Source organism: Kryptolebias marmoratus, linkage group LG16, assembly GCF_001649575.2.
Source record: "Kryptolebias marmoratus isolate JLee-2015 linkage group LG16, ASM164957v2, whole genome shotgun sequence".
In the NCBI taxonomy this organism is placed as follows: Eukaryota; Metazoa; Chordata; class Actinopteri; order Cyprinodontiformes; family Rivulidae; genus Kryptolebias; species Kryptolebias marmoratus.
This window is the reverse complement of record NC_051445.1, coordinates 30711729-30731298: the sequence shown is the minus strand read 5'-3', so window position 1 is coordinate 30731298 and position 19570 is coordinate 30711729. Positions and strand designations below refer to the sequence as shown.

General features: G+C 39.6%; 1 protein-coding gene across 3 annotated transcripts in view; it reads right to left on the bottom strand.

The window, feature by feature from the left end:
- The window catches only part of grik2 (glutamate receptor, ionotropic, kainate 2), a 649386-nt gene that overhangs the window by 289333 nt on the left and 340483 nt on the right, over positions 1–19570 (bottom strand). For all 3 annotated transcript variants that reach the window (XM_037980176.1, XM_037980177.1, XM_037980178.1), the window contains one exon: positions 15163–15336. In XM_037980176.1, the coding sequence (XP_037836104.1) occupies positions 15163–15336 (174 nt within the window). The remainder of the gene's footprint in view (positions 1–15162; positions 15337–19570) is intronic.

The window sequence follows — 19570 nt, the reverse complement described above, 5'->3', positions numbered from 1 at the left end:
TTTTCCAGGAACTCGCATGCATTTTGTCCTTCAGCTCCCTCCGGTAGGTTGACCAGCCTCAGGTTGTTTTGTCTCGACCTGGACTCCAGATCCATAACTTTATCTTCCAAGTCTTTCTTCCTGGCCTCTAGCTTATCCACCTTAGCTCGTAACGGGCACTTGTTACTTGTTCCTACATATCCCAAGTAGGGGACCATCTGACCGTTTGCACGGTCACTGATTGGTTTTATAGGTAAGTAAGTAAACTTTATTTATATAGCACCTTTCATAGATAAAATCACAAAGTGCTTTACAAAAATACAGATACAGGCTAATATAAAATAAAAACAGTAAGAACAGCTGATAAAAACAGTAAGTAGAACATTTAACTAAAAGATTGTCTAGAAACTGTATTAAGCTGCTTTGCAAGAGAATCAACAGAAATGGCTAAACAGAGAAACAGGGGCAAGGCATTCCACAGCCTGGGGACTATGGCGTAAAAGGACAGGTCACTCCAAGTTTTAAACCGGGTCTTAGGGAGCTTTTTAGGAGGTGCAGGCTGAAGAATAACAAATCAACATTTCAGTGATGTATTGAGGGACCTGTCCATTTAAAGCTATAAAAGTGAAGACTAAAATTTTAAAATTAATTCTAAATTTTACAGATAGCCAATGACCAGCTCAGTGGCTTAGTGGTAGAGTGTCTGCCCTGAAACTGGGAGGTTGTGGGTTCAATCCCTGGCCGAGTCAAAGACTGTAAAAATGGGACCCATTGCCACCCTGCTTGACACTCAGCATTAAGGGTTGGATTTGGGGGGTTAGCTCACCAAAATGATTCCCGAGCGCGGCACCGCTGCTGCTCACTGCTCCCTCAGGGGATGGGTCAAATGCGGAGAACAAATTTTGCACACTCAGGTGTGTGACAATCATTGGATCTTTCCTTTCCTTTCCTAAAGAAGAGATAATTGGTGTAATGTGTGACCTTCTGTTAGTTCCTGTCGAAAGCAGCAGTGGTCTGGAACAACTAGAGAGGAGATTTGACAGAAGATTTGTTAAAACAAGTAAAAAGGGAATTGCAATAATCTAAACAAGAAGAAATAAAGACATGAATAATCATCTCCAGATCAGATATGGATGACATTGCCCTCAATTTAGAAATATTTCTCAAAAAATAAAAGCAAATTTACCAGAAATCTTGAAGGTCTGTTCAGAGACACTGACTGGTCAAACAGAACACCAAGCAATTTGAGACATGTGTACCTGCTGAAGATTGGAACTCCTTCAGAGTGCTCACAGGTGTTTTGGTGGCCTTTCTCACTGTTCTCCTTGCATGGTCACTCAGTTTGTGAGGATGATCTGCTCTTGGTAGATTTACATATGTCCTCCATTCCTTCCATTTCTTGATGATGGATTTAACAGAACTCCTGGAAATGTTTAGGACCTTGGAAATCCTTTTGTACACATCAGCTCTGTCAAAAATGTCATTTTATATTGACCATGACTATTTTGAAATACCAATAAAAGGTTAAAACATCTGAGCAGGTGAATACGTTTTTTAGGCACTGTAAAGGTGTTTAAAGTTTACCACATCAGTGTGCAAATGTTAAAAAGATCACATTATTTTCACAATGTGTGTTTGATATGGCAATAAAGTACAGTTATTATAAGTTAGTGTATATGTTTCACAGAAGTGTTACTTTTGAAAAGATTTTGGGTGTTCTTTTAATTTGGTGTGTGATTGTGCTAATTACAGTAAGTTTAATGTTTTGAAAATGAGGATCTGTTTTGAAACTTCCTAAGCAGATGTAAAAAACAAATGTTTCTGACTTTTTCTGACTTTTCCTAGTGCCCAACACCTAGCTGTTAGAGTAACGTTCACACAAAATGAATCCTAAAATATGTCTGATGTCTATGTGACAGTTTTCCAACTTTGTTTGGATCCGACTTTAAATGATATCTATCAAAAGGAAATAGCTTTCCATCACCACCCTATTTAAATGTAGCCACAGGTATAGCATATTTATGGTAATACAGGAACAGAAGGGATTCAGCAGCAGTGCTGTGGCTCTGAATATCAATTGTGTTCTAAAGCTGTGACAAAGAAAAGAGATGACCTTGATGACTGAAGGGTCAGTTTTGTTTGCTCAGGTGACAACAACTGGTTCAACTTATGACCAAGAGATAAATGCAAAAACCACTCACTGTCTGCTAAAGTCTTCGTCAAACCTGTTTGATTTTTTCAGAATGCACAATGAATTTGATAGCAGCTCAGGCAATTAACAAGGAAAGACATTATGGTAATGAGAGCATGGAGCTTGTAAGGTCACTTTCGTTGCGGATGTTAAGCCACGACTCAGGGCAGGGTTTCACTGTCATGGTATAAAGGAATGAGCTGCAGAATTAGTTCAACTGATTTCTAACAAAGACATGTTAAAAAAAAATCTTTAAGAGGTTTATTTAACTGTTTTCTTCTTTAAATACAATAACAGAGTAGGTGGGATGATACAATTCAGTACAAAAATGCTAACCTTGGAATTCAGTTCATTGTGGAAAAAAAATCAGGTACATTATCAGTTAAAAATAAAATGACACTTTTTGGAAGATTTTAAATTTTAAACCTGATTTTTTTATACAAATATAAAAGCACAAGTAAAAACAGCAAAGACTTTATGTTTGCATCTCTCAGAGGCTGTTCAGAATTGTTGTTACCAATCTGTTAATTTAACTGCAAGTGGTCAGCTTTGATACCTCTTTTCACACTTGATGATAAATTGTGTAATCCAAAAGTCAATAGTGGGCAATCATAGCCATCAAGGTCTTGACATACATTTTAACATAAGTACTATTTTTCTACAAAAAAATGTTTTTAATCATTTACAATAATCTGTATTTTTCTTGTAATTGTGCAAACTGTGGCGCTCCATGGTGTGCAATACTGCATAGCTCTCCAACACAAGACATAAGGCTTAACATGACACAGTTTAAGCTTAAGTACAATCAAGAAACTTTGTTGCGATTAGGAGGACTAACACCCGTGGGGTACACTGTTTTACAAAGCTAACTGCAACACAGACAGCGGTAAAACCCACTGAGGAGGGACAGCAATTCTCATCAAACAAGACTGGTATAACAACAATATGGTAATATCTCAATCATGTTCTGAAGATGTGAAGTATATTACCGTGAAATGCAGACCATTTTATTTACAATGGAAACTGCAGTGCATCAGAATGACTGTTGTTTACATTCCTCCTTCAGCGAACAAACAAAATGCACTGACAGAGTTGCAGTACATAATCAATAAACATGAAAAGGCATACCCAGGCGCCGCCATTGTGGTGGTAGGTGACATTAATCATTGTGACCATAGAAAAAACATCCCCAAATACTTTCCCACCAGAGGAACTAACATTCTCGACAAGTGTTATAGTAAAATCAAAAATGCTTTCACAGCTGTTCCTAAGTCACATTTTGGGAAATGTGACCACTGTGCTGCTGCAGCCTATCTACACTAAGCGGCTCAAAGCATGCCCAATGACAGAACTATGAAAATGTGGAGAGAAGATGCCCTGCCAGAACTGAGAGGCTGTCTTGGGGCTGCAGACATGAACATCTTTAAAGAAGCTACTGAGAATGTGCATGAGTACGCAGACACTGTGAGCAGTTATATCACAAGGTGTACTTCTATGTGCATTCTTACACGGACTATTCGTGTTTATCCCAACCAGAAACCCTTGTTCAATGCAGATGTGCATCATAAAATCAGAAATTGATGTGCAGCCTGTAAGTCAGGCAATAAGATGGAGTATAAGACTGCTCGGTATGAACTCCAAAAAGCCATCAAGGCAGCAAAAAGAACATACTGCAAAAAACTGGAGAGCTGCTACAGGTAAAATAACATCAGCAGCATGTGGAAAGGAGTAAAAAATAATCACAAACTACAGGAAGGGAACAGATCCAAAAACACCTTTGAACCGTACAGTTTGAATAAGTTTTATGCCATCGACCACCAAAATAAGAACATCCACCTTAAGGCCCCCTGCAACCCAGAGGAAACACCACTTCAGGTGACACACCTACAAGTTCTCAAGGCTTTGAGGGAGATAGACCCCCACAAAGCTGTGGGGCCAGACGGTGTGGCTCCAAGGGTTGTAAAGGAGTGTGCAGTATAGCTGACAGAGATATATACAGACATTTTTAACACATCTTTTTCATTAAAAACAGTTCTGACAATTTTAAACATTCTGTGATTGTACCAGTACCCAGATACAAAAACACAGTCGTAATGAATGACTTCCGACCTGTGGCCCTTACTTCTGTTGCCATGAAGTGTCTTGAAAAGCTTGTGTTAAAACATATTAACTTTATGGTTCAAGAATCAGCAGATCCCCTGCAGTTTGCATACAGCACAAATATTTCGTTGGATGATGCTGTGGCTCTGTCTTTACATCATATTCTGAAACATGTGGAAAGTCCTAACACCTATGCACAGCTCCTGTTCCTGTATTATAGCTCTGCCTTCAATACCATCAGACCTATGAAGCTCAATGAAAAACTGGCAGATCTGGGAATACCAACCCCACCAGAAACTGGATTTTGGACTTCCTCTCAGAGAGACCACAAGTTGTGAGGATTGGGAGGAGGAATTCTGCTGAACTTACAGTCAGCACAGTGGCCCCACAGGGATGCTGCCTCAGTCCTAAGCTCTTTACATTATATATACAAGACTTTACTTCCACACAGTCATTTCATCAGCATACTTGATGACTAAATTATTGTTCTATTCTTGGCCTCATTAAAGGGAGGGACAAATCATCATACAGAGGCTTTGTGCAAAAAATCTCCATTTACGGGGAGGAACTTGACCTGGTGCTCAATACCGAAAAAACTAAAGAGCTTATACTGGACTTTAAAAAACAGGCTCCCTCCTTAAAGCCACTTACCATTAAAGGGACCATTGTGGAGAGAACAGGTGGCCATAAGTTTATTGGTCTGTACATCTCAGACAATCTAAGTTGGAACGAGAACACCACAACACTTGTGAAAAGAGCCCAGCGGAGACTTCACTTAATTAGAGTGTTGACGAAAGCTGGACTTGGACATCAGCCTCTCATCCAAGTTTACAGGGGTGTTGTTAAAAGCATGCTCAGAAACGGCATCAAAACAGCGTGGTATGGCGACACCACCCTGGCTAAGAGGAAGGCACTGCAGCATGTGATTAAAGTTGCAGAAAAGATAAGTGGCTCCAGTCTCCACTGAGATTTACACACAACGCTGTTGGAGGAAATCACTGCGGATTCTCAGAGACAGATACCACCCTGTTCACTCTTTGTTCCAGTGGATGGATCAATCCCTTTAAGTTGGTGGCACTGGGGCCATCTAGCAGGCCAAAAGAGACATCAGCATTTTCACATTATTTGTTTGGATGGTCCAAGAGTGTAGTAGTCAGAGCTAACATAAGATTTAAGTACCGACTTGTTGTGGACAAGTGGCTGCAGAAGAATTGATTTGGTTGCAGATATTCTTACAATATCTTTTTAAAGACAAACTTCAAGAAATGCAGGATATCACTAAAGCGAGTAAGCCTGTCCCAGCATGGGAGAGGCTTTATCTGCTTCTTTCATGGGTACGGCTCATGCAACCATGAGCCGTACCCATGGCTCACAACCTCAGAGAAGCACTGCACTTTGTGCAGTGGGGAATGTCTTTAATTTGAAACAGACTGACGTGGCATTTGGAGTCACACTGGATTTGCGAGCTTGAGTTGTTTACCCACAGCCGCAGTGAGACACCAAAACGCGGTTGGACAGTAAGAAGCAACAGTGGTTTTAAAAACTTTTGGGGAAACCCAGGTGGCTCTATAGTTCAATTAACAAGTGCACAAAATAAATAAATAAAACGGAGTTGCATGATAAGGTGAAGAAAAAATTGGACATTTCGAAGAGACTTGTAGATTATACTTGTTTGGCACTGACATGGTGGAAGATACAGGTTGAAACATATCAAGGAGGGCCTGGACAGTCTTAGAGGAGAGCAATGCCCTGAACAACAGTTTCAGGAAAGTATTGGATTATCATTATGAGTTTTACTTTCTGCTGTGCTGATGGATTTATTGCATGTTTGTTGGTGAATATTCCTGTATCCACTACTTCTGTTGAGTGGACATTCTCAGCTCAAAACATATGCCAAAAAAATAACTGAACAAACTCGACTTTTTGTATCAGCCTCCATGGCAATAAAAAAAAAAGAAAGACTGGATTATAGTAGGAATTTAAACACACTGGTATTGCTCTGGTACAACAGAGTACTTGAACTCTTCTTTTGGACAGAATGGAGGATGAATTTTATTTTAAATTAATTAGCAGTTTTGGTGATTAAAATTAATTTTCCTTTCATTTTACCCTAATATTTTCACTGACAAGCAAAAATTATACAGTGGAGGCTGGTGGTGATATTTGTAAGGTGGACTAACAGATATATAATAAAACACTTCAGTTTGTATTTCAACAACAGAAGCATCAAATTTGACAGTAAGAAAACCTGCTATACATTGATTTTATGTCCCTTTTCAGCACAAAGACAACCTTAAAACAAACCACCACCAAAAACCAAGCTTACAAAACACTCATACCAGCCGTCCCTGACTGTGATTGTATGTTAAGTTTGAATGTTTGGAAACTATGCTGAGTTTAGCCACTTTACAATTGCTACCTGTTATCACCTTGGAGTGAAATAGTACGTTGATATACTTATTATACCAGATGCTTGTTTTTTTTAATAAAAAACAGTCAGGTTATGAGAATATGGTTATAACATCATAAGAATGCTCCAATGTAGTAAGATAAGTTAATAAAATTCTATGTTTGAAATAAAAAGAGATAATAGCTTGTTTTGAATTATTTGTATTTTAATTTTTTTGACTTGATTGAATCTGGAAGATTCTGTGATAGCAAGCCCAGCCCAGACAGCCTGCAAATGGCAGTAAAAACAGTGATGCTGACAATCAAACTGTTCAGCTTGCTGATGGGCAATTTGTTCATTGCTTGGACACTAGATGAGAATTTGCGCAGACACACTTAACTTTATTCTAAGAATAACGACGCATACTTAGAAGCACTGAAACTAAACATTTGGGATAACCTCAATAAAAGTGGAATTGAGTAAAAGGTTTCCACACAAAAGAAAAGGACTCGTTTGTTTTTATTTTATTTCATTTGTAAATGAGCTCCATTTTGTTTATCACACAAAGTTTTGCTGTTAATGTTATTGTTTTTGCTCCTTTTGTTTCTTGTAAAGTGTATACTTGCACAACACTGCCTGGAACTATAGGTCATGCAGTTCCACAACCCATGCCTGCTTTCAGAAACAGATTACCACCTTGGTGCTCCAGGTTACACTGTCAATCCCCACTAGCTGAAGCACCTTCCAGCAGCCCCACTAAAGACTCCATGAATACTGGGTACTTTAAACTGCCATTCATTGCTTAATCACAAACAATAGTTGGATCCCATCTCCCCACCCGAAGGCTCAGCAATGCTACCCCCTCATCTACCAGAGAAAACTCCAAAGCACAGGTGCCAAGCCTATTTTTGACTGTCCAGTCTCACCATGAGTCGCCTCACCCTAATTCAACTTTACTCTGCACTACACGGTCTTGGTGGTTTTTGATATGACTTGACTTGAGTTTGTAAACTATGACTTGGTTTTTGAGTCTTGGCTCGATGTGGCGGGTCAACATATTGACTAGCCTGAAATGTCTGAAGAGCTACCACCAATGCGTAAATAATAATAAAGTCACAAAACACTCACCATTCTGAATATATATATATTCAGAATGGTGAGTGTTTTGTGGTGTGTTTACGTAGTTGCAAGGATTTAAAAATAGTCAATCAATGGCTTGCAATCTGCTGACGTCAAATCTTCAGCTCCACTGACCTGGAACCTTAGCCAGGTAATTTTTTCAGTAGTGTTTTCAGTGTTTATTGTTGCAAATCAACAAGAAAGAAAACATGTATATACAGATAAAATGATTCAACAGCATTTCGCTAGACCGCTACGACCAATCTGAACATGAGCAACCATGATGTCACATAAAGAGCGAAAAATTTAAATTTCAATAAACATTGCAGATCACAAAATGAATGGATTTTCAGTTTTTCATCACTTGCAAATTTTCCTGGAAAAGAAAACTTTTGCAGGAAATGTGGATATTTATTCCAGAAAAAAAATCAAACGGATGTCCCCACAACTCATTGTGAAAGGTAAAAGCCATGTAAAGACATCTTGCATTATATTATCTGATTTATACATACATTTACATATATATACAGTATGTATATGTATGTATGTATTGATGTATGTATTTTTATATATATATGCACCTTTTAATATGTATCACTGTGTATATAACAAAAAAACATGTATTTTATGTATGGTGTTTTTATATTTTAATATTTTATTGGAGTTTGAGTTTGATGAAAACCACATAGATAGGATATAGATCATGTAGATACTGTAAGAAATAGTTTTCTTAAAAAAACAATACTCAAATAAATGTATGTTCCTGTGCAGAATAATCAATCGAGAGGAGAGATTAAGTAATAAATTAAGGTTCTCATAAAAACTTAAGATAAATTTTTGTACAGTCTGTAAACACATTTAGCTAATCTTGTGATTTTCTTTAGCTGCAATAAGATATTTTCTAACAAATACAAAGAGACCAACGAATAGAACATATAATATGTAGCCAAGTATGCCAGGAGGATACATTTCTACAGTAAATCTCATAAAACATCTATCCATCCATCTTCTTCCGCTTATCCAAGGTCTGGTCGCGGGGGTAGCAGCCTAAGTAGGGAGACCCAGACTTCCCTCTCCCCAGCCACTTGGGCCAGCTCCTCCGGGGGAATCCCAAGGCGTTCCCAGACCAGTCAAGAAACATAGTCCCTCCAGCGTGTCCTGGGTCTTCCTCTGGGCCTCCTCCCGGTGGGACGTGCCCGAAACACCTCACCAGGGAGGCGTCCAAGAGGCATCCTAACCAGATGCCCGAGCCACCTCAACTGGCTCCTCTCGACGTGGAGAAGCAGCGGCTCTACTCTGAGTCCCTTCCGGATGACCGAGCTTCTCACCCTATCTCTGAGGGAGAGCCCAGACACCCTGTGGAGGAAACTCATTTCAGCCGCTTGTATTCGCAATCTCATTCTTTCGGTCACTACCCAAAGCTTGTGACCATAGATGAGGGTAGGAACGTAGATCGACCGGTAAATCGAGAGCTTCGTTTTTTGACTCAGCTCTCTCTTCACCACGACAGATCGGTACAGTGCCCGCTTCACTGCAGACGCTGCACCAATACGCCTGTCGATCTCCCGCTCCATTTTTCCCTCATTCGTGAACAAGACTCTGAGATACTTAAACTTCTCTACTTAGGGCAGGACATCTTCCCTGACCCGGAGAAGGCACTCTACTCTTTTCTGGTTCAAGACCATGACCTCAGATTTGGAGGCACTGATCCTCATCTTAGCTGCTTCACACTCGGCTGCGAACCGCTCCAGCGAAAGTAGATCACGGCCTGATCTGCAAAAAGCAGTGACACAATCCTAAGGCCACCAAAACGGATCCCCTCGACACCTTGGCTGCACCTAGAAATTCTGTCCATAAACGTTATGAACAGAATCGGTGACAAAGGGCAACCTTGGCGGAGTCCAACTCTCACTGGAAACAAGTCCGATTTACTGTTGGCAATGCGGACCAAGCTCTGACACCGGTCATATAGGGACCTAACAGCCCGTATCAAAGGGCCCNGGTACCCCATACTCCCGGAGCACCCCTTACAGGATTCCCCGAGGCTCTTGGGACGTGGAATCTCATAAAAGATGCTTTTATTTTAAAAAAAAGTTTTCTGTTGTCAGTAATGGGTCCACCAGAGGGCCATTGACAGCGTAAATACGTTTTAGTCCAATGAATCAACCAATATACTCACTTCACCAGAGAGGTGACATTCCATCCCAAGAGCCAACTTTGGTAAGCTAGGGTCAGAGTGCCAAGGCCCATTGGCATTTGGCTGCCACCCATAGTAGTGTGAAGTGAAGTGAAATTTATTTATATAGCACTGAATCACTTTGTTGGTGAAAAGTGCTATATAACATAGAAAAAACAATCAGGTACATAATTAAATACAGCAGGTACAATCAAACATCATAATCAAATATAGATAATCATGTATAATCTAAATGAAATATAAGATAATCTAAATGAAATCAAGAAACTAAACATATCTAAAACATTAGCTAAAACAGTCAAAATAGTAGCTAAAATAAACTAAATAAAATCATGATGATGTTAAAGCTGGACTAAACAACAATTAGGCTAAGACAGTCAAAATATGAGCTAAGATAAACTAAACTAGACTAAATGTACAGGAAGGCTAAATGAGCTAACATAAACTGAAACATGACAATGCTAAGCTAAGGGTACAACATGACTAAAAGTACCAGAGGCCCATTAGACAGCCATTATAATAATTACTAAGATAAATAAGCTAACATAAACTGCTAAACTAAAGGTACCAAGAGTTTAACTAACAGTACCAAGGCCCGCTAACAGCCATCATAATAATTACTAAGATACTAAGATAGTGAAGGAGGGAGCGGAATAACAAAGATGACTCAGAAACAGCGGAAAGTGCGTGTGTGTGTAAAGGCGGTGGAAGATGATGTTGTGCATGTTGTATAAGTGTGTGTGTGTGTTTGCGGATAAGTTCATGAATCACGTCACAGAGGCCATTGTCTTTGATATGATGATGAAATGTTTATCAGCCAGCCCAGCAGATCCACAGATGTCCTTAGGCAGAGGGGCAGAACATCTTGTTTACATAAATTCCAAGGAGAAATTGAGATAGCTGACTAAGGTCAGCCTACGGGAGCCAAATTCACAAACAGTAATTATTTTGGTTCAGGCAGACTTGTTTTCTGTCATCCTTGAAAGTCTTGCTGATACTTCTCAATGGTGAATCCAAACAGCCACATTCCAGGTCCTCGAATCGCTGATTCAAGCGAGCAACTTCCTCCAAGATGTAACCCATGTTATGAGTTCCAGAACCGCAATTCAGTCCAACTTGCGATTCAGCTCTCGTAACCACAGTTTGATTGTTGACTGCCGAACCCATCAAACGAATTTGACAATAAGTCCGGTAACAGTTTACTCCAAACAGCAGAAATCCTGTTATCAAAAACCCACATATGTAAAGATCTTCCAAAGAAACAAATTGTCAGACAAACAAAAATATTCCATTTCCTCCAAGAATCCATTGTGTATCCAGCAAAAAATGTCCCATCAGGTTAAGTCAGAGCTCTCCCAAGTTCTGTCTTCCCGTCAAGAATATTTGATCAATTGCGTTGAGAGGCTAGCTGACCAGATCCATGGTTTTAAAATTTTGGAGAATATGTAAAATAGAGGCTCAGAAAAACAAAAAAAAACAAGGCCAGAGAGAAAAACAATAGGTTAAATAGGCTATTCTATCAAATGTTCACTAAATACTGCAGTGTGTAACTGCAGTCTTTAGTGAACATTTGATAGAAAAAACTTGATATTTTTGTTTAGCATTGTGAAAAAAGATATCGTCACCTTCTTAAAATAATTGCCTAAGTCATTTTTTGCAATGCTTCAGGAAACACAAAAAACTGAACAATTTGTTGATTGTTGAGACAATTTAGGCAAAAAAAAATTTTTGAAAAAAAATGACATACGCAATTATTTTAAGAAAGTGACGATATGTTTGTGTTTCAATATGATAGCATTCATTTGTGGATTTTTAAATAAAAGCTGAGCTCAGCTGTGCCCTCATAGGAGGCTATAACATGAACTATGTAGAAATATTTTGTAAATGGTAAATGAACTGTAGAAATGGGGTCTTTCTAGCCAACCAGGCCACTCAAAGCACCTTACAACACAATCTGTGCCCTCATTTACCCATCCACACACAAATTAATACAGCACTCTACTACATCTCTACAACGCTAATCCGTTCTTCAAATTCCATTTATACATTGATGGGGCACACATCAGAGGCAATAAGGGGTTTAGTGTCTTGTCCAGGGACACGTCGACACATGAATCCTGACAGAAATCGAACCTCCAACCCTCTCATTGGAGGACGACTGCTCTAACCAATAAGCTACAGCCAGCCAGATAGGTGATATTAATTCATAATTTTAAAATATTTATTGTTCAAAGATCATAGTTTTGTAAAAAAAATACAATACAACGAAAAACTGTAACAGATATGAAGGCATAAAGTTTGATGGTGTTATGGAGACAGATTATGTTAATTTCATTTTCTGAGCTAAAACCATCAGAATATGTTGTTCATCACCTCGCATTTAGAAGTTTATTAAAGCACATCTCTCTAGCATTTATTTGTGTGAAACCTGACTGAATACTCAGAATTATAAAGTGTGCTGCATTCAAGTAGTGTTCAAAATGAAAAAAACCCTGTGAAGTTTTCTATCCCATTTATGGTCTGCTATACAGTGACCAACACAGTGAGTGATCATTTCAAACACAGCCTCGATAATGTGTATGTTGTGTCATGTCATAAACAGTTTGGGTGTTGCAGTTCCACACTTCAGAGTTCTGCCTTTTGTACTCCTCAGTATGTTGTTGTTAATATTAAATAATAATCAATTTTTGGACTTTTTAAAAATCAATTTAGAATCTTTAATGTCAGCATTGTGATGCATCAAAAAAGTTATAATCTTCACCTTTAATATTTATTTATTTTACTAATTTTGTTTTTAAAAGAGGGACCAATGAGTCTCCTCTACCTCCTCCTCCATTTGGTAGACTCTGTTGATCTGCAAGTCTATAAGTTACAACACAGCATTTCACCCCTCAAGCACACAAAATTGTAAATATGGTGCTGAAATAAAGTCACTGATCAAACATTTACAGAATCTTTCACCATGTCAATATGCATTAGCTACTGACTGGTTTGCCATTTGTCTAATTAATCAATCCTCCCCTTCAGACTCATATGCTATTAAATCAGTAATGAGCAGGGTCAGAGAACTCTCTACACACAAATCTTTGTTAATTATCCAAAGATAATCATCCAGCTTGGCTCAACATACAACTGTCTGCATATTAAAACAAGAGCATTCTTTCAAGGAATGCATATCACTCACCGCTTTTTATGCCAGAGCTTCACAATAAGATTCTCTTATGTAATGAAATGATGTAGCCTTTTTGGTCATACCTTGTAAATTACATTCTGTGCAATCATATGTGATATTCCAAGATCATGTATGTTGTGTGAGTGCTCAGAGTACCACCACATAAAATTTGTCTCAATATCTGTGAAATTTACAGCTTGATTTCTTATTTTTGTTCTTCCTTCAGACATTGAACTGGCTAAACATTTCTGTAGGCGCTCAGGCTAACAGCTGGGGGTGATGAAGGCATTCAGAGTTTTTCTGTGGATTTCTTACTCTCACAGTCTAGTTCGGCTTTCAAGTGTGAAACTATTGATTGAGCCACAAATCTGACAAAAGGGGGGCTTAAACTGAGTTACACCCACTCTCCAAGATCAATCTGGAAACATGACTCAGCATGATATTGCTCCTTTAGAATAAAAAAAAGAATCTGCTTCTCCTCAGAGGCAAGCCACTGGTTTTAATCAGCAGCCAACATGTTGCTGCTGCTGCCAGTACATTCCAACTGGAACAGGACCAAGCAGCCTAACATTTAACACCTCTACAGTCCTGGTGGGAATAAAACACCAGAATTTTGATTCTGCCTTCTCCCACTCAGTCTCCATCTTTTTCTTGTCTCTTTCATCCATCCCCCTTTTCTCATTCCTCTCCCCTCCCATAATGCTTTTTCCTCTTGATTCCTTTTCTCCAGTGGGCTGACATTTTTGGCTGAGTTCCCAGATAAGAGCATGGTATGAAAGCAGTGTGGAGGAACAGTTATTACAGGCAGTGTGCTCAGATCAGAGAGGTTTCAGATTACAGTGACACAGACTCTTATCATGCCAGGGCTCGTTTAGAATGCAGGGCATAAAGGTTTTGTATTTGATTATTCCAGGATAACTGGAAATTAGAAAACCACTACATATCCAGTCTAACAGGTCAATCATGTTTAGTGCAATGCTTTATACTGACAGTCACTTTGTGGGTTTAAAAAGCCACCTGTCTGAAAAGTAATACTGGAGAATCCTTCAATAAAAATAAAAGCAAACGCATCCACTCCATATAAATTCTAGTGTTTCAGACACTGCTCCTCTCTTTTTTTTTGTAACAGTAAAAAAGCATTAAAAAAAATTCATGGTTGCAACAGTTCTGTAGCACTTTTGTAATATTGAACATCAGTAACACAAGATTGTCAGAACAAATATTCCTTTAACTTTGCACTTTGCATGCCACAGATTTAAACTATTCTTAACAAAAATATTAAAGGAAAGCTGATTCAGAGCATCCTAAACATGCTCAATGGGTGACATTTCTGGTGGGTATGCTGGCCATGCGAGAACTGGGATGTTTTCAACTTTCAGGAATTGTGTACAGATCCTTGTAACATGGGGCCGTGCAGCTATACACAAATTTGTAAACAATATTTGAGAGTAAAAGGCCTATTGTGTGTATAAAAAAGACTTAGATCTTTGAGTTCAGATCATGAAATATGGGAGTAAAAACAAAAGTGTTGCTTTAATATTTTTGTTCAGTGTACATACTTAAACAATCAGGTAGTGCTCAGAGTTTGTGATGGGGATGACTCTCAGCTACTACCACAGCAAATTTAATTTCAATCTCTGTCAAATTGATCGACTTATAGCCATTTTTGTGGTGGCTAAGATCCATTAGTTGTGGTGGCCATCTTGAATCAGGGTGTCTCCAAAGGTTATTCAGTTGTAGATGTAGATCTAGTTAATACTTTCATAAAGTTTTGATTAAATCATGGTTAGAGCACATGGGTAATAAGATATTTTGCAAACACATACATACATATACAGACACAGAAAATACATGATTACCCGCCTTTCATAGCAGAGGGTGATAAAAATATGAAGTATTTGTTTTCATTTGGCCAGGAAAGCCATCATCTATAATATATTTGTTCCAGTTAATCTCAAGAATGGACCAAGACATTTTCTCATTCATCAGTTATTCACTGTTCTCAAGAGACTTACAGTCATGAAACCGTCCAGTAGACCAGAGTCAGGTTTTGGTGGAGCCTGCAGTCTCTCCATGGACCACTTCTCTATGATGGATGCTACCTGGCTGTTCTCAGTGTTGAGAATCCTAAAACCCGTCATGTTCACACCACTAAATCGGTAAGGCTCAACGTCGAGTGCAAACAAATCCTAGAAAGAAAAAGAAAGTGCAAAAAACATCAAGAACCAGGTTTTGACTCACAAATTTACATCCTTGGAAAAAGTATTGCTTCTATGCAATGAAAGTTTACAATATGCAGATATTATATACAAGGGTGGACACATTTGCTGTTATTAAAAATACTATCATTCTTTGTATTGTTGTCATGTTTCAAATCAAGCATTTCACCATAATTAGTACCACAGGTGCCTTCAAGCTTTTCTGTCATGTTGTGTTAAAAGGTAGGACCTCAAAATGCAGACATTGAGGCTGAGATGGACAAAAAAACTCAAAGGCTGCTTACTATCTAAAGAGTCCAGACAGCCAACACAAAAATGGTGGACAGCAGGAACAAAATGAAGAGCTGGGGCCTCATGTACAAAGACTTATGTGGATTTTCTATTGAAATGTAGTGTACACATAAAATGAGAAAAAAAAATCCAGATGTTTCAAACTGTGCACAAGCATTAATCTAAGCACATTTCCTTTGTACATCCAGATCAATGTGGAACTAAGTGCACATGAAACACTTCCCTTAACACACCTCAGTTTAAATATGCTAATAAATGCAAATATGTTTTGCGTGTGTGATTCTTCTTGCTGAATGATCAAAAATTATGTCTACATGCGGAAAAAAAAATACATGGAATGTGAGTAAGAGATGCTCCTAAATAAGGTAGTGAGGGATAAAGGCCTTGCGTTTGGTACATTGTTCTCTGATATTAGCCCCAAGTGCAAGGAGAGAGACAGTGTATGTGTGTGAAACTGCTGTGGTCAGAGCATACACCTGCAGAAGTTACAAACAGGCCTAATGTTCAGACATAAAGGTGGAAATAAGGCAAAGGATGGCTGCCCATTGTCTCTCATCCAAGAATGTCAGATACCACTGTAGTGTCACACTTGTGTAGAAGTAAAACTTTCAACCTCTTTCTTCCCTTTTGCAACGGATAAATTAAGAGATGAACACATTTGATAACCCCAGTGCGTGTGTGTTTGGGGGAAGGGGGAGGTCAAAGGTGTCTTTGTTTTCATCTGAATCACAGGAAGTAGACCTCAAAAGGACAGACTTTGTCTCTGACAAAAATGTTAAAATGTCAAAGATGTTGATTATTAGTGATATTTACAGACATGGTAAGAACAAAATCTCTATACCCATCCTCTGGTTTTATTTTTCGCTTTTCAGGCCCACAGCCATTTCTAAAACGATTTTCCTTAGTTCATAGTGTTATGCATATATATGTATATACATACAGGGTTTCCCCCAGCTCCCGTAAGCCTGACGGACCGCCAGGCTTTGGTGACCTGGCCACCAGGCTAAGATCCGCTTTTTTATTATACATACATCATTTTTTACACATTTCTTTCCACCCGCACCCTCAAAACAGCTGCCTTTATCTACCTCACCGCGCGAGGGTGCACGCGCCAACAGTGACGCAATTGCGCTGTCCCTGCCCCTGCGCGAAGGCCCCGCTCGGTGTCGTGTTGTGCACCTTTTGTAACTCGGTGCTGGTTACATAGCGTACTGCCCCCTGTCATTTGGAGAAAACTGCATCAATGTAAGCGCCAAGTATAAATGCCTCCACCGCACGCTCAGGTCCGTGCATTGTTCACGGAGCCCCACAACTCTAATGAGCCCTGAAGCCGAGACACCTTCAGCTGGAGTTAGCCTGTCGCTGGAGCCGCAGCAATAAACATAACAAGCGGGTTTAAACAAAAATGGTTAGTTGAGCTAAAATTCAGCGGGTGGCTTTACAAGACCGAATATGGTAAGCATGTTTTGTGCTTAGTGAAAATAGTATCCATGTTTACCAGTAAAATGATGCTACTATATTCAGCATTAGATATGTTTTGTTTTGTTGTAGTACAGCATCTCTCAGTTTATCAGAGGTCTTTGTTGTTATTCATTAGCCTTGACGTGAGACTTGTGTTGGTACCTTGTTTGCACCTTTTTATTTATGTTAATTTAATATATTTGTAAAAGTGACTTAAATTAGGATTCAAATTAGGTGCAAACAATTTGTATTTATTTTAGTTGTATTTTGTATTTTTTATTGTAATCCATAGGGCAGTGGTTCCCAAAGATTTTCTTCTGGTCCCCCCTATGGATTACAATAAAAAACTCCATTGATGGAATAGCCTGGTCATTAAGTATATTCAGATAGTCAGCTGACCTCATTTTTTGAGAACATACTGTTGCTGGACCTAGACTTGACCGACTGCAGCAACTCCAGATCATAGCACTGCCCCCACAGGCTTGTACAGTAGGTACTACCCGTGATGGGTGCAGCACTTCACCTGCCTCTCTTCTTACCCTGATGCACCCATCACTCTGGAACAGGGTAAATCTGGACTCATCAGACCACATGACCTTCTTCCATTGCTCCAGCGTCCAATCTTTATGCTTCCTGCAAATTGAAGCCTTTTTTTCTGGCTAGCCTCACTGATTTGTGGTTTTCTTAAGGCTACACAGCTGTTCAGTCCCAATCCCTTCAGTTCCCTTCACATTGTGTGTGTGGAAATGCTCTTACTCTCACTATTAAATAGAGCCCGGAGTTCTACTGGTGTTTTTCTTTGATTTGATTTCACCAAATGTTTAAGTGATTGTCAATCACGATCATTCAGGATTTTTTTCCGACCACATTTCTTTTTCGAAGACGATGGGTCCCCACTATCCTTCCAGTTTTTTACAATGCGTTGGGCAGTTCTAAACCCAATTTTAGTAGTTTCTGCAATCTCCTTAGATGTTTTCTCTGCTTGATGCATGCCAATGATTTGACCCTTCTCAAACAGACTGACATCTTTCCTACGACCACGGGATGTGTCTTTTGAAATGGTTGTTTAAGAAATGAGAAGCAACTCATTTCACCAGTTGGGGTTAAATGACTTGTTGCCAGCTGAAACATAACTGCTCATGCAGTAATTATCCAATAGGAGACTTGTACCTATTTGCTTAGTTAAATCCAGGTAGCGACTTCTTTTTTTGGCCAGGCAGTGTGTGTGTGTGTGTGTGTGTGTGTGTGTGTGTGTGTGTGTGTGTGTGTGTGTGTGTGTATATATATATATATATATATGTGCTGTCTGGATAGCTCAGTGGGTAAGCCCGGGTTCAAATCCAGGCCGGGGCGAAGATACAACAGTGAAATTGAGCTATCCAGTCTGGGTCCCTAGGCAAGACCCTTTGAGCTACTGCCTACCTCATACCATAAGAGAGATTAATATGAATCACATGCCGGTTCAGACGTCGCCTGGCCAAACAAGGTCTGCGTCAGGTGCTGGGGAACCAGAGCACCTTGATGAAAAATGGGCTACTGGAACAAGACGGAGGAAATGGATGAGAGGTGAAAACATGGATCTGTTGGAATGCTACTACTCAAGTAACCCTAGTCAGAGAGGTTACATGCAAACAACTAGTAGCTCACTGCCAAACAACTAGTAGCTCAGTGTTCCATTATCCACAAACGGCAACTACTATCACAACTTGAGATTGACAAGGTGCAACATAAATGCTATGGCAAGGGGGAGGAGCTAGGATGCCAGGTTAGAGGGGAATTAACTCCAACTCCCCACCCAGAGGTTGGGTATGCAGCCCAATTAACAAACCATCTAAGCTGAACAAAACAGAACAGCCACTGACCTGAGAGATAGAATCGTAGCCCGGATGGGCTACCCTGACGCCAATTACAACGGCCGAGTGAAGTACCATCGGAAAGTCTCATTGAAGATGTGAATGCAGCATTGAGAACAATTCCTACCACCACCATAACGGAAACCAATGAGCTGATGTACAACTCAGCATCAGTTGCTTGGCTATAAGAGCAACCATGAGATTCGATTCCCACCATGGAAAAGACGGTTAGAGGCTAGAATCAAGGTAATAAGGAGGGAAGTGAGCCAACTGTCAGAGATCCAAAGAGGTGCAACGAAAAGACCAGTACCCAAGAAGTACAACCAGATGTCCATGCCTGAAGCACTTGAAACTGCCAAACAAAGACTCTAAGCCTTGGCCAGCCGCCTAAAGAGATACACAAGAGAGAATGAAGCCAGGAGAATTAACCAGCTCTTCTCCACCCAACCAGCTAAAGTGTACTCCCAATGGCAGGGTAACAACAACAGAACAGACCCACCAAGGCTGGAGACTGAACAATACTGGAGAGGCATATGGGAAAGGGAGGCATCCCACAACAGTAATGCACAGTGGCTGATCTCCCTACGAGATGACCACAG